The sequence below is a fragment of the Chlorocebus sabaeus genome, chromosome 20, assembly GCF_047675955.1.
Source record: "Chlorocebus sabaeus isolate Y175 chromosome 20, mChlSab1.0.hap1, whole genome shotgun sequence".
Lineage (NCBI taxonomy): Eukaryota > Metazoa > Chordata > Mammalia > Primates > Cercopithecidae > Chlorocebus > Chlorocebus sabaeus.
Window position 1 is genome coordinate 134,134,359 of NC_132923.1, and position 14,128 is coordinate 134,148,486.

The following is a 14,128-nucleotide window of genomic DNA, read 5'->3' on the forward strand; positions in this document are numbered from 1 at the left end:
CTGGAGTCCAGGCTGGCAGGCCTGAGCCCAGCTCCCATCTGGTGCCTGCAGGCCTACCTCAAGTGGATGGCAGAGGGTGGCAAGGACCAGCAGCTGCCGGGCCTGGATCTCACCCATGAGCAACTCTTCTTCATCAGCTATGCCCAGGTGGCAGCCACAGTCCTGTTCCCACCATCCTCATGCTTCCCCACTCATCTCTGGAGGGCCCGCCCTGGGTTGCCTCCAGGGACCAAAACCCAGCGTGCAAAACCCCTTGGGGGAAAAGCATGAGGGGCAGGGGGCGGGAGCTGGAGAGGATCCCAATGCTGACGGGAGGAGGGGGGCACCTGCTGGCTCCCCTCACCCCACCCTAGAAGGGGCAGCCCGGGGATAGTGGAGACCCTCTCCCACCCCTCCTGGCCACCCTATCTCCATCGCCTGTAGCCACACCCCCCACACGCCCACAGGTGTGGTGTGGGTCCTACCGGCCCGAGTTTGCCATCCAATCTATCAAGACAGACGTCCACAGTCCCCTGAAGTACAGGCAAGTGCTCCCATACCCACAACCCCTTTGCCACCCACAACCCCCTCACCCCCACCCCAGTGGCCTGTAAGAGTTAAAGAAGAAAGCACAAAAAGCGGCTCAGCAAAGCCAGGTTTATTTTGAGAATCAACCTGAGAGGGGCTTCTGGCCAATTTCAGTCAAGAACATTCTCTTACCGACTAAGGGTATTTAAGGGTTTAGGAAGGGGGAGCCTACCACAGGCTGGGAATGTTTCTGTGTGAAGGGAAGTTTTATTGCAGAGTTGGAATATCTGTGGTTGGAAAGGAGGTTATTCTCGGGATTGGCATGTTTCTGGTCAGATGGGGGTTTATCTCACAGCTGAAATGTTTCTGGTCATACTGACATGAGCCATTAGGCTGATGTTTTGGGCTGGTTTTTAATCACGGGGAACTTAAAATGACCGTGTTTGTCCAAGATGGCAATGCTCCTGCTGTCACACCCACCCACCCACAGGGTACTGGGGTCACTGCAGAACCTGGCCGCCTTTGCAGACACGTTCCACTGTGCCCAGGGCACCCCCATGCACCCCAAGGAGCGATGCCGCGTGTGGTAGCCAAGGCCCTGCCGTGCTGCGTGGCCCACGCCCACCCGCTGCTCCGAGGCATCTGTGCGGAGAAGGTGCAGCCAGCGGCGACCCAGCATGTGTCCCGCCCCGGCCGACCATGCCAAGCCTGCCTGCCAGGCCTCCGCACCTGGCCTAGGGTGCAGCCACCTGCCCGACACCCAGGGATGAGCAGTGTCCAGTGCAGTACCTGGCCCAGAGTCCCCTCTACGGACACCTGTGGGGCTCAGCGCCCCCGTCACAGCCCTATAGAGACGATCAACTGTGTCCTGCCCACCCTCCAAGGTGCATTGTCTTCCAATATCCACAGCTTCAGACTTGAGCTAAGTAAATGCTTCAAAGAAATCAGAGGCCTTGCTTGTCTGGGAGGGACCAGGGTGGGCAGACAGGTGGCAGTGGCCTTGGGCACAACAGCTGCCTGGGGATGGGGGGAGAATGACAGCTGGGAGCTGATGGGGAGGGAGCCAGTTCCAGTCAAGTCAAGGCGTCGGGGGACCCAGAGAGCTGCAGCTGGGAACCTGACATTTTAGCTTTGTGTAACTGAAAACCAGAGGAGGGGCTGAACCAAAGGGACGAGGTGGGTCACCTGCTATGCATTTGTAAATGGCCACTGAGAGGGTGGGGTTGGGGCGGGAGGGGAGCCGGGAGACCCGCAGGAGCCCACAGCGGCCCCAGGTTTGGACCAGGGAGTGCAGGGAGGGCTGCTGTTGTCACTGGCCTGCACGGGAGGGGAGGGCCTGAGCAGGCAGTCTGACCTGGGAGGTAAGGGGTTCTGCTCTGGGCCTGTTAGGATCCCCAAGGGAAGGTGGCCAGGAAGCTGGCCATACCTAACCGGACTAAGACCCTCCCACGCCGGCCGCCCCACAGGCCATCCCCAGCAGGTGCAAACAATGATTCTGACATCAGTAAAAGGCCTTGGGGCAGGCTGGCCCATCACCTGAGAGTCTCCAGGGTCTACCCACCCCACCAGGTGGAATCAAGCCCAACTCTGCCCTGAAAACCCAACTCTCCTGAGTAGCTCCCACCAGACATGGCACTGACCCCGACCCCGCTGCAGCTGACCCCACACTCCTCTCCTGACGTGGGTTCGGGTCTGTCGCCTTTGAAGGGACTGACAGGGCAGTGAGGTTACCATCCCCAGTGCCCCACAAGCCAAAGGCCCAAGGTCTCCAGAGACACTCGCAAAGCAGGAAGATGACCCCTGGGACTCACAGCTACCCTGCCTGCCCCGAGGGCCTCAACAGTGAGCGAGGCGGGAGCTATGGAGGACGCAGGGCTCGGCGCTTGTGAAGCAGTGCGTGGCCAGGAACTGCAGTGTTTTCTTGTTTCGTTTTGTTTTGTTTTTTTGAGACGGAGTCTCGCTCTGTCGCCCACGCTGGAGTGCAGTGGCCGGATCTCAGCTCACTGCAAGCTCCGCCTCCTGGATTCCTGCCATTCTCCTGCCTCAGCCTCCTGAGTAGCTGGGACTACAGGCGCCCGCCACCTCACCTGGCTAGTTTTTTGTATTTTTTTTAGTAGAGACGGGGTTTCACCGTGTTAGCCAGGATGGTCTCGATCTCCTGACCTCATGATCCGCCCATCTCGGCCTCCCAAAGTGCTGGGATTACAGGCTTGAGCCACCGTGCCCAGCCAGGAACTGCAGTTTTAACGGCTCGTTGCTGCCGGCGGATCAGGAGAGGTTCGGCATCCCGGCCCAGCGACTCCACAACGGTTCTTCCAAGTGGACTTCCAGCTCACCCAGGGCAGCAGCCGCCGTCCACATCCTCAGAGGCCAGGGCCTTCACCTCCCTCACACCTCTCTGTCACACTGCGGGGACAGCAGGGGCCCATGGGGCCGCTGGACACTGGACCAGGCAAATGCCTGAGAGGGTCCCCTCAGACAATCCCCAGCCCTCCCGAGGCTGAGAGGACAGGCCTCTCTCTCTGTCCACCATGTGTCGCCCCCACCTCTGAGGACAGCCTCGTGGTACCTGTCCATCCAGCCATGCTGCCCTTCGGCCCCTCTCAGCCTGCCCCCTTCTGCAAGTGGGGTCACAGGGGCATCCACATCCCAGGACACAATTGGCATGATGCCCAAGGTGCTGTGACTCAGCTCCCAGTGAGGCCCAGTGCTCCTCCCAGGGGATCTGGGGGCACGGCGTGGGTTGGCAGGCAGTGCCCCCAAGGCCTAGCTCACCTGAGGCGGGTTGCTGGCACAGACCTCCGCAGAGATGCCCAGGACCTGCAGGATGTGCTCCTGGGGGACATAATCGCCTGGGGACTTCTGAACGAAATGCAGCAGCACTTTGTCACCACCTGTGGCAGCGGGCAGGCAGTCAGGGCGCCCCGAAGGCTGCCTGCACCTCGAAGCCACGTACCAGGAGGAGGGAAGTCGGGGCAGACCTGGCTGGCCATATCCCCCACTCAGCTACCCAGATGAGTGAGCTGTTCTGCCACAGCCCAGCTCAGCCCAGCAGACATGCAGAACTAGGCCACATTGCGGTGGAGGGGCTGTGATGAGATTGACAAGCCAGAGAGAGGGCCTGGGCTAGGCCACCAAGTTCAGCAAGGTCCTCCCTGAGGCAGTGGCCGGGGCCCCTCCCTCAACCCACCTTTGCTGACCACCAGCAGCCCTCCGCTCTGCAGCAGGTCCCCAGACAGGTTCCCCTGGATGCCAACAGCCTTGGCCTGTCAGGAGTGGGCAAAGCCTGGGTCAATCCTAGAGGAAAGGCCCCTGGGAGCTCCCACCACCCCCCGGCCTGTACAGCCTTGACCCACACAAACCTTGGCAGCCACATCACGCACAGGCTTCCCCAGAGCTGCGGGGAGGACGCTCAGGCTGTTGTACCTGCGAAGACACCAGGTCGCTTGGCCAGACTCCAGAGAAGCCTGGGTCCAGAGCCTGCTCCATGTCCACAGACCAGTTCCTAGGTCGGGCCCCACCCCACCCCACCACCCACCTCACCAGGGCTCAGAGATGGCCCAGGCAGCCAGATCAGCAGCCAGCCTAGCCCACCGGCAGGTTGGACACCGAGCCCAGTGGCTGCTGGCCAAGGGCCCACAGAGGGTGCAGGGGGCATGGATGGAGCAGGCTGGGTGTGCTCAGGGATCTGGCTCAGCTGGCAACTGCCAAGCAAAGGAGGCAGTCTGTGGCACAAACACCAGAAAGCTAGGATGGCCCCTGATGCGGCACGAGGCTCCAACCTCCGAGGTGGTCTGGACACCGAGAGTAAGCCCTAGACAAGGTGGCTCGTTACAGTCGCCCAGCACCCAAGAGAAGGCCTGGCAGAAGGGCTGGTCGACAGTGCCACCAGAGCCGCGTTGCCTGGGAAGGCCTGAGTGGACAGCACCACAGAGGGCAGCAGGGAGAGGAGGTGGCAGGGAGTGGTGGGCACCCCTGGGCCCTCCGCCCCATGCGACCTGAGGGTGCCCGTCCCCACTCACTGCTTGAAGCCCAGCTCCTTATAAAGCTGCTTGCTCTCATCCAGGTAGAGCTCTGGAAAGCGGAAGCCACAGATGTGTGCCCCAGGCCTGGAACCAGCCCCCAACCCACTCACTACCAAGAATCACCCTCCTCCTTCCGACCCTCTGTTCTTCTGCCCACCTCCGTGCTCAGCCCACCCACCCAGGGCCAGGAGAGGTAAAACAGGGCTGAGTGACCCCCTCCCCTCAGAAGAGGGGCTGAGTCCCAGAGGTGACAGGTGGAACCGGCGAGGCAGAGCTCGCCCAGACTCTGCTGCTAGGCTCAGGTCTGTGCAGAGCATCACCCAGCCACCAGCTGCGGGGCGGGGAGGCAGGGAGAGACGAGGGACGCTGACCGGTGGACATATCAAGGCCACTCCAGGAGACAGAAGAGCCAGGGCTGGGCAAGAAAAGGCCCCGAACGCCCTGAGTTTAGGGAAGGGTGTCTGCGCCACTGCGTCGGGGAACAGGACGCCCCTCCTGCGAAGTAGCCGCCGTCCAGGAACTCCTGCAGACCCAGGGCCTCGGGCCCCACGCCCACCAGACGCACACCGTGCTGGTCCAGGAGCCCCGCGAGGCCGCTGAGGTCCTGGGCGATCCAGCGGCACACCACGCAGCCGAAGCGCCGCAGCCCGGCCACCACGCACGCGCGATCCCGCCACAGGCTCCGCAGCTCCACGGCCTGCCAGGCGGCTGGGTCAGGGGCGCGCCCCGCGGCCCCCATTCCCGCCCCAGCCCCGCGGCCCCCACCAGCCCATCGCTGCCAGGGCGCCCGGGCAAGAGCCGGGGACGCGCCCACCGTCCTGCGCTCGCCCGGTCTCACCTCCCCAGTCACCGCATGCTTCAGGATGCACGCGCCCACGCGGGCAAGGTCCACCGTGCTCATGGCCGCGGCCGCCCGCCCTGGTTCCCAGCTCCCCGCTCCCGGCTCCTGGTTCCCAGATCCCGGCTCCTGGCTCCCAGATCCAGCCCCAGGCCCCGCCTCGAGATGCCCCGGCCACGCCTCTCTCGCTGCCGCCGAGGCCCCGCCCTTTCGGGCTCGTCTCCGTCCCGGGCCCCCCCACAAGATGGCCGCAGAGCGCCCAGCCACGCCTCTGGCCACGCCCCCTTCCGCACCCCGAGCCCTGCTCCGCCTCCTCGGATTCGCCCCTAGTCACGCCTTGCTTCCCCTCCCACTCCAGGCCAAGCCTCCAGATCGCGGCGCCAAATCCCGCGTCCGCCTGCTTGGGTCCCTCCCGCCTCCTCAATCCGGGCCTTGCTGGAAGGTTGCTGTCCCGCGTCCCGGTCCCGCCCCTAGCCCCGCCCCTAGCCCCGCCCCCAGCCCCGCCCCCAGCCCCGCCTTCCCGTTGGGCCCAGACTTGGACTCCGTCGGCCATTGGCGCAGCAGGCGGAGCTGGGCGGTGCGACCCTCGGCGCGCGGTGCGCCTGTGCGAAATGCGGCGGGAGGCGGAGCAGGCTCACGGTGGTCCCGGGGGTGGCTGGGACGGCGCACCCAGGGGTGGTCCAGGGAGCGGCGGGGGTCTCCCTGCGGGCTCGCGTGAAACTGGGCTGGATTCAAGGTTGAGGGGAGAGGGTGAGCGCAGGGGTCGCGGGCATAGGGGACCGCGGGCCGGGGGTCCCAGCAATGGGGGTGCGAGGGCTTAGCCTTTCCACGTGGTCTGGTTTTCGCTTGAAAATCCCCGCAAATGCGGCGGTATCTCAATTATACATGGACGTGTTGTCTTGAATCATAAAATACTGTTCGTGTCGTGCCGGTTGCATATCAGCTTTTAACCCCCCAAACCTTGGGGCGAGATGGACCCCGGGGAGATAAACACAGCTCCCAGAAGTGCACTGCGGGTCAGGCGCCTGGCATCTGTTCCTCCCCCACTGCAGCCCTGTGATAGCGTTTATCGACGAGTTGGAATGAGGGCCGGGTCACAGGTTCACCCAGCCTGGGCTCCCAGCTGGGCGGGCCCGGCCTGGCAGAGTCTGTGCTCCTGGCACGGGGCCTCACTCCCCAGGACAGTTCCAGGGGCCTGGGCGGGCTGGAGAAGGAAGGGGGAGCCCCCACACTGTATTCCAAATAATGGGAGGCCCGGGGGGGCGGTGCTGCTTCCTTCACCTGTGCCCTCTCCCTGGGGTGGTGAAGGTCCAGACAGGGAAACGGAAGTCGTTCCTATGTCAGAAAGGGCAAAAGGCAAAACAAGGAAGGGGAAGCCCGAGGAGGGAGGAGCTGTGGCAGCCCCAGAGCCCAGGAGTGCAGCCCCCAGAGACCAGGGCTACCCCTCTACCGTGTCGGACTGTGCAGGAGGGGCCCTCTGCTGTCTGGGGCTGCGCAGGAGGGGTCCTCTACCCTCTGAGGCTGGGCAGGAGGGGCCCTCCACCGTCTCAGGTTGTGCAGGAGGGTCCCTCCACCGTCTGGGGCTGGGCAGGAGGGACCCATCTACCTTCTCTGGCTGCGCAGGAGGGGACCTCCACCGTCTTGTGCTGTGCAAGCAGTGAGCAAGCGCCGCCTCCTTGGGAGCTGGGATCCCAGACGGGATTCAGCCATTTTCAAGGACATCCCGGGAAACAAGAATGCCAGATCAATTCCTCGCCTGGCATCTCCCACCAGCGCCATCGCTGCAGGAGCCTCACAGGAAGCCAGCGGGCAGAGGAGAGTGGGAAAGGAGCTTGCAGCCTCCCAGCGCCAGTGCTGCGGAGCAGAAGGTGGCTGGGAGGCCGAGAAGCCGTGAGAAAACAGCAGGGCCAGCCCATGTGGCCGCTCAGATACATGCTGTGTGTGTGTTTGCATATGTAGGGCCTGGAAAAACTCCACCTCCATCCTTTTGAGGTCCTAGCTGAGCCCAAGAGTTAAATCAAGGTAAGACAGATCATCATGCCAATGTATTTGATTCAGGTTGGATGTGGCTCGGGAGCCCTCCTAAGGAAATGAAGACTCAGTGAGCGGCCTCAGTCACTCGTGTGCTGAGTGGGACGGAGAACAGTGAGGTTCCAGGAAGCAGCTAGATGATGTGAGGGCCTGGAAAGGTGAGAGGCATTTCATCAAGGACTGTACAGCATTTGCTGGGTCTCAGCTTCTCATCCTTAAGGATCCGAGCTTTCTAGTGTAGGCAGAGCATCTTTCACCCGGGAATTTCATCTTCTGCTTTTAAGAAACACAAGAGAGATCAGAATGAGCTTTTTGCACCTGTTATTTTTTTAACTGCCTTTAATTCCAAATAGTGACTGCCAGAGCAGCCTGTATTGGGGTGGCACCTTCTTAACTCTGCATGCTGTACATAACTGGCACACATCATTTAAAGTAAATAGACAGGTTTGCTTACTTTTTACTCAGGTGCAACGTAATTCAGAAAAGTGTAGACATGCTCAGTAGGCAGCTCCTTCTACACGCCTGTCGACCTTCTTTCATCGATGACATGTTGATCCGCTCTCGCTAAGCTGTGCTGCTGAAACAACTCGCAAGCCTGGGTCGATCACAGCAACCAAGTTTCCCCTCCCACTCACGTTTCTTGTTGGCCACGGGGTGGCTCAGCTCCTGATGCCTTCTTCATTCTGGGGTCCAGGCTGAGCAAGCTGTGGCTCTCTGGAACATGCCGTTCTCCTGACCAAGGGAGGACACGGAGGAGAGATGGAGAAACCATGCCACACTCTCCCAGTGGCCGTACACAGCTGGGATGTGTCGCTTGCACTCACATGCCACTGGCCAGAGCAAGTCGTGTGGCTGAGGAGGCTGTCTGAGGGGCAGGGAAGAGCGCTTCCTCCTCCAAGTGGTGTCAGCTCTGGGACTGGGTTTTAGCTTTTCTTACAAGGGAAGAGCTGGCCCGTTACTGCGGCAGGGATGCTGACAGAACACATGAAACTCTGGGGTCAGAGACAAAGGACTTCGTCATTCACGGCATGGCAGGCAGGTGCTCAACTGTGTGTTTGGTCTTATCCCCTTGCCCCCAAGTTCCACGGACACCATGCGGGTGGGCCTGGGTGGGTGCTGCACAGTCAGTGGGTTTGCATGGCCACTGAGGAGCCCTGCACTGGGGGAGTCGGCTGTTTCTGCAGCAAGCAGTGAGCAAGCTGCTCTTTGTCCCTCGAGGACTCTCAGGGCAAACCACCCTGAGAAATGGGGGAGGGTACTCAGGGCCTGTGTTCCTGGCAGGCCCTGTGAGAGGTGGGGGGCACGAGACACTTGTGGAGGACTGCCCGCTTAACAGGAGAAGCTGCCAGTACCAGAGGCCAAAGGGAGTTACCCAGAGATTTCACTGGCATCCCTGGGCTGCCTGGTGCCACATATGTGAAAACAGTCGTTTCATTGAAGCTTGTCCACTCAGTAGCTGTTGAAGCGGGGAGGGTGTCTTAGTCTATTAAGGCTGCTATTTTAACAAACAAAAAAATATAAACTACCACAGACTGGGTGGCTTTTAAAGAACAGAAATTGATTTCTCACATGTCTGGAGGCTGGAGGTCCAAGATCAAAGCGCCGGCATATTCAGGGTCTGGCGAGGACCCCTTCCTGGTTCCTAGATCGCTGCTTCATGCTGTGTCCTCACAGGGCGGAAGGCGCGAGGGGGCTCTCTAGGACCTCCTTTTTAAAGGCACGAACCCTGGCCAGGCACAGTGGCTCACACCTGTAATCCCAGCACTTTGGGAGACTGAGGTGGGCGGATCACCTGTGGTCAGGAGTTCAAGACCAGCCTGGCTAACATGGTGAAACCCTGTCTCTACTAAAAATACAAAAGTTAGCTGGGCATGTTGGCGGGTGCCTGTAGTCCCAACTACTTGGGAGGCTGAGGCAGGAGAATCACTTGAACTCAGGAGGCGGAATTTGCAGTGAGCCAAGATCGCACCACTGCATTCCAGCCTGGGCGACAGAGTGAGACTTCGTCTGAAAATAAAATAAAATAAAATAAAATAAATAAGGGCACTAACCCGTTCCTGAGGGCTCCACCCTCACTACCCACCTAAGCACATGCCAAAGCCCCACCTCATCATAATGTCATCGCATTAGGGATTCGGTTTTAGCATATGAACTGGGGGAGGGCACACAAATGGGGGAAATTGGCTCCACTGTGTGAAAATTGTCAATACCAAGGCAGAGTCATTTACGTCAGTACCCAAGCAAAGTGCAGCTGGGAAGCCTCAAGGAAAGGCTCCTCATGCCCAGGTGCCTATGATGAGAACTGTTGCAGGGACTCTGACAGCACACAACATTCCAGATCAGCTCCTCCTATGAAGACGCCTCCCCAGCAACAATTGTGTTACCCGTGAGTGATCACCAACCCTGCAATAAGCTCCTGTACCCAGTGAGGTTTATTCCAAAACAATCTGTGTAGAATTCCTCATCTCACCCATAAAAGAAAGATACACCTACGATCCCCTACAGCATGCATATCCCAGATTGCAATCCCCTGCCATCCCCCAGTAAACTTTGTTTGGGAGAGCCAGTCTCTCTGTTGTTTATTTTACACTGACAAGTTGCAGCCTCGTGGCCAGCAGCAGAAGTCCTACTAGAAGTCCTACTAGGCTTCTTGAGTCTGTAGGTTGGTATCTTTCATCAGTTTGGGAATTCTTCTATTTTATTTATTTGTTTGTTTGTTTGTTTGAGATGAAGTTTTGCTCTTGTTGCCCAGGCTGGAGTGCAATGGCTGGATCTCAGCTCGCTGCAACCTCTGCTTCTTGGGTTCAAGCGATTCTCCCGCCTCAGCCTCCGGAGTAGCTGAGATTACAGGCACCCACCACCATGCCCAGCTAACTTTCATATTTTAGCAGAGACAAGGTTTCATCATGTTGGTCAGGCTGGTCTTGAACTCCTGACTTCAGGTGATCCACCCACCATAGCCTCTGAAGTGCTGAGATTACAGGCGTGAGCCACCGTGCCCAGCTGGGAATTCTTGTTTTTAACCACTGTCTTACAGTGATGTCTCATTCTTCCCTTCCTTCCTTCCTCTTATTCTGGGAAGCCCAATACACATATGTTAGATCTTTCAACTAATGCGTCTTATTGAGTCAGAGTCACGTGAGTCTCCTGTTGTGTGTTGTGCTTTTGTTTCCCACAGGTATTTCGGTGCCTGTTTGCACCGTTTCTGTTGCCCTGTCTCTGTCTCCCCTCCATGGTCCACCTGCCACCAGGTCCAGTCTGCCGTCACCCGTCTCATGAGGCTGACCTGCAGCCCTGGGATGTCCATTTGGTTCTCTCGTATAGGTTCCAACCAGCTGTGGAATTCTCCATCCAGAGATCCCATTAGACGGCATTTCCTGTTTTTAGTAACACATTAATGAGTTATTTTAAAATACCTATCTACTGACACTAAATAAATAAAGGCACTAACCCATTCCCGAGAGCTCAACCCTCACTACCCACCTAAGCACATGCCAAAGCCCCACCTTATAATGTCATCGCATTAGGGATTCGGTTTCAGCATATGAACTGGGGGAGGGGACACAAATGGGGGAAATTGGCTCCACTGTGTGAAAATTGTCAATATCAAGGCAGAGTCACCTACATCAGGACCCAAGAAACTCACATCTGAGTTTCTGCTTCTGTTGCCTCTGTTTCTTTTTTTCTTTTTGACACGGATTCTTGCTCTGTCGCCAGGCTGGCGTGCAGTGGCACAGTCTCAGTCACTGCAACCTCCGCCTCCCAGGTTCAAGTGATTCTCCTGCCTCAGCCTCCCAAGTAGCTGGCACTACAGGCACGCACCACCACACCTGGCTAATTTCTGTATTTTTAGTAGAGACGGGGTTTCACCGTGTTGGCCAGGCTGGTATTGAACTCCTGACCTCAGGTGATCCACCCTCCACGGCCTCCTAAAGTGCTGGGATTATAGGCGTGAGCCACCGTGCCTGGCCAGCCTCTGTTTTCTTTTGATTATGGCACACACCTTCCTGCCTCTTCTCATGTTTACATCTCTGTTCTAGCCCTGGGCCCTGCAGACGTTAGGGGAGGTGTGCCTAGAACACAAACACACATGTGTGCACAAAGATGGGTCACTGTCAGGGCGTGGGGAGATCGAAGGACCTGAATCAGACCAGGGCTTGTTCAGATGCTGGCTCTGGCACTGCCCAGCTGGGTCACTGTGGGTAAGTCACCACCTTGTCTAAGCTTCAGTTTCCTCATCTGTAAAATAGACCCTGGTAACTGCCTTTGCCATCCGCACACTCAGTTGTCGGCCACTCTGGCCGGCTCACCTTGCTTCTGAGGAGCAGGAATCACAGCCCCACTGTGGCTGAGAGGATGCCAGAGCACTCCAGCTCCACCCCAGTGGCCCCTGGCCCCCCCCATCCTGCCCATCCTCCTCCAGCAAAGCCCAGGATGTCCACATGAGACGCCTCAGGGACTCAACCAGGTGGGCAGGCTGCAGAGGACCCCTGGGAAAGGGCAGCTGTTTCCCCAAGTCTCACCCTATATACACCAAAGATGGGATTTGATCGACTTTCTTTTATTTATTTATTTATTTATTTATTTATTTATTTATTTATTTATTTATTTTTGAGGCAGGATCTGGCTCTGTCACCAGGCTGGAGAGCAGTGGAGCAATCTCAGCTAACTGCAACCTCTGCCACCCAGGCTCAAATGACCCTCTCACCTCAGCCTCCCAAGCAGCTGGGACTACAGGTGTGTTCTGCCTGGCTAATTTTGTATTTTTAGTAGAGATGGGGTTTCACCATGTTGGCCAAGCTGGTCTTGAAGTCCTGACTTCAAGCAATCCACCTGCCTCGACCCCGCAAAGTGCTGGGATCACAAACTGAGCCACCGTGCCCAGCCTAAAAATTATTTTGTAATTGTGATAAGATATATGTAACGTAAAATTCACCACGCGGAGCATTTTAAGATCAGTTCAGTGGCATTACGTACATTCACATTGCTGCAGCCATCACCACCCTCTATCTCCAGCATTTTTTGACAATCCTGAACTGGAACTCGGCACCTATGAAATGCTAACTGCCTCCCCCAGCCTGGCACCCACTGCTCTACTTCCTCTCTATAACTTTGACAATTGTAGGCTCCTCATAGAAGTGGCATCATGGCCGGGCACAGTGGCTCACGCCTGTCATCCCAGCACTTTGGGAGGCCAAGACGGGCGGATCACGAGGTCAGGAGATGGAGACCATCCTGGCTAATACGGTGAAACCTCGTCTCTACTAAAAACTACAAAAAACTAGCCAGGCGAGGTGGCGGGCGCCTGTAGTCCCAGCTACTCGGGAGGCTGAGGCAGGAGAATGGCGTGAACCCGGGAGGCGGAGCTTGCAGTGAGCTGAGATCCGGCCACTGCACTCCAGCCTGGGCGACAGAGCGAGACGCCGTCTCAAAAAACAAAACAAGTGGCATCATAATGGCGTTTGTCTTTTATGAATGACTTAAGTCACATGGCGTAAATTCCTCAACATCCATCCATAGTGCAGCCTGTGTCCGAATTTCTTTTTCAAGGCTGAGCACCCTTACCCTTCCACTGGACCTTTCAGCCACATTTTCCTTATTGTTGTACCTGTTGATGGACTTTTGCGTGGCGTCCACATTCGAGCTCTTGTGAACACTGTGGCTGTGAACCTGGGTGTGCAAATATGTGCTCAAGTCCCTGCTTTCAGTTCTTTGGGATCTATGCCCAGAAGCGGAATGGCTGGATCACATGGTCATTGCAGTTTTAATTTTTTGAGGAACTGCCCTAATGTTTTCCACAACAGCTGCACCATGTCACATTTCCGCCAGCAGTGCACGAGAATTTTAATTTCTCCCCTTCCTCAGCAAGAATTATTCTTCTCCCGGCCGGGCGCCATGGCTCACGCCTGTAATCCCGGCACTTTGGGAGGCCAAGGTGTGTGGATCACCTGAGGGCAGGAGTTCAAGAGCAGCCTGGCCAACATAGTGAAACCCCGTCTCTACTAAAAATACAAAATTAGCGCGGCATGGTGTCAGGTGCCTGTAATTCCAGCTACTTGGGAGACTGAGGCAAGAGAATGCCTTGAACCCGGGAGGCAGAGGTTGCAATGAGCCGAGATCTCACCACTGCACTCCAGCCTGGGCAACAGAGCGGGACTCTGTCCAAAAAAAAAAAAAAAAAAAAAAAAAAAATTCTTGCTCTCTGTATTGGGGGCTTTAAAAGAAGCCATCCATCCCGCTGGGCCTGAGGTGGTCTCCCTATTGTTCTGATTTGCATTTCCCATTTCCCTAATGCTTGGTGGCACTCAGCCTCATTTCATGGGCATGATGGTCATTCGTGTGTCTTCTCTATTCTAGTCCTTTTCCATTTTTTAATCCAATGGTTTCTCTCTGATGTTGTTGGGGTGTAGGGTTCTTTACATATTCTAGACGGAATGCCTGTTCTGATACACTTTCTCCTAGTCCATGCGTTGCCTTACATTCTATTAATTCATATTTATAAAGTCCCATGTATCTATTTTACACGTTTGTGCCTGTCCTTTTCCTGTCGTACCCTAGAAATCACTACCAAGTTTAACATCAATAGGCTTGTGTTTTCCTTTGAGGTCTCAGAGTTTTAGGTCATACACATTGAACAAGCACCAGCACCAGCAGAGTGGAGCTGCCACCAGAGGTCACAGACAAGCATCTGGAGCGCAGTTGTGCACCGACCAGGGAAAGCCCAGGC

General features: G+C 57.2%; 2 protein-coding genes and 1 long non-coding RNA gene across 5 annotated transcripts in view; 2 read left to right on the top strand and 1 right to left on the bottom strand.

The window, feature by feature from the left end:
* The window catches only part of MMEL1 (membrane metalloendopeptidase like 1), a 42,885-nt gene extending 41,788 nt beyond the window's left edge, over positions 1-1,097 (top strand). Inside the window, exons 21-23 of the mRNA XM_073007916.1 lie at positions 52-147; positions 447-523; positions 998-1,097. Of these exons, the coding sequence (XP_072864017.1) occupies positions 52-147; positions 447-523; positions 998-1,097 (273 nt within the window). The remainder of the gene's footprint in view (positions 1-51; positions 148-446; positions 524-997) is intronic.
* On the bottom strand, positions 623-5,678 carry PRXL2B (peroxiredoxin like 2B). Of its 3 annotated transcripts, none has more exons than XM_037985166.2 (7): positions 5,371-5,678; positions 5,023-5,229; positions 4,530-4,579; positions 3,870-3,933; positions 3,698-3,793; positions 3,283-3,369; positions 623-2,913 (listed from the first exon to the last, which is right to left on the bottom strand). In XM_037985166.2, the coding sequence occupies exons 1-7, from the start codon at positions 5,431-5,433 to the stop codon at positions 2,896-2,898; spliced, it is 585 nt and encodes a 194-aa protein (XP_037841094.1). In that variant the 5' UTR covers positions 5,434-5,678; the 3' UTR covers positions 623-2,895. The 3 variants fall into 3 exon arrangements, with proteins under 3 accessions (XP_037841094.1, XP_037841093.1, XP_072864018.1); XM_037985165.2 differs by having other exon boundaries at positions 3,283-3,401; positions 3,698-3,773; positions 5,371-5,537; XM_073007917.1 differs by having other exon boundaries at positions 3,283-3,401; positions 3,698-3,773; positions 3,870-3,987; positions 5,371-5,537.
* Positions 5,679-7,085: 1,407 nt separating this feature from the next.
* On the top strand, positions 7,086-13,923 carry LOC140709310 (uncharacterized). Its single transcript, XR_012089824.1, has 2 exons — positions 7,086-7,392; positions 7,867-13,923. It is a non-coding gene; the product is annotated as an uncharacterized lncRNA (long non-coding RNA).
* The last annotated feature ends 205 nt before the right edge of the window (positions 13,924-14,128 follow it).

Coding starts and splice junctions, on each gene's coding strand:
- PRXL2B (XM_073007917.1), bottom strand. CDS start 5,433: ATGAGCACGGTGGACCTTGCCCGCGTGGGCGCGTGCATCCTGAAGCAT. Junction 3,774..3,869: donor TGCGTGATGTGGCTGCCAAG/GTTTGTGTGGGT, acceptor CACTCCTGACAG/GCCAAGGCTGTTGGCATCCA. Junction 3,402..3,697: donor GCTGCTGGTGGTCAGCAAAG/GTGGGTTGAGGG, acceptor CCGCTGCCACAG/GTGGTGACAAAGTGCTGCTG.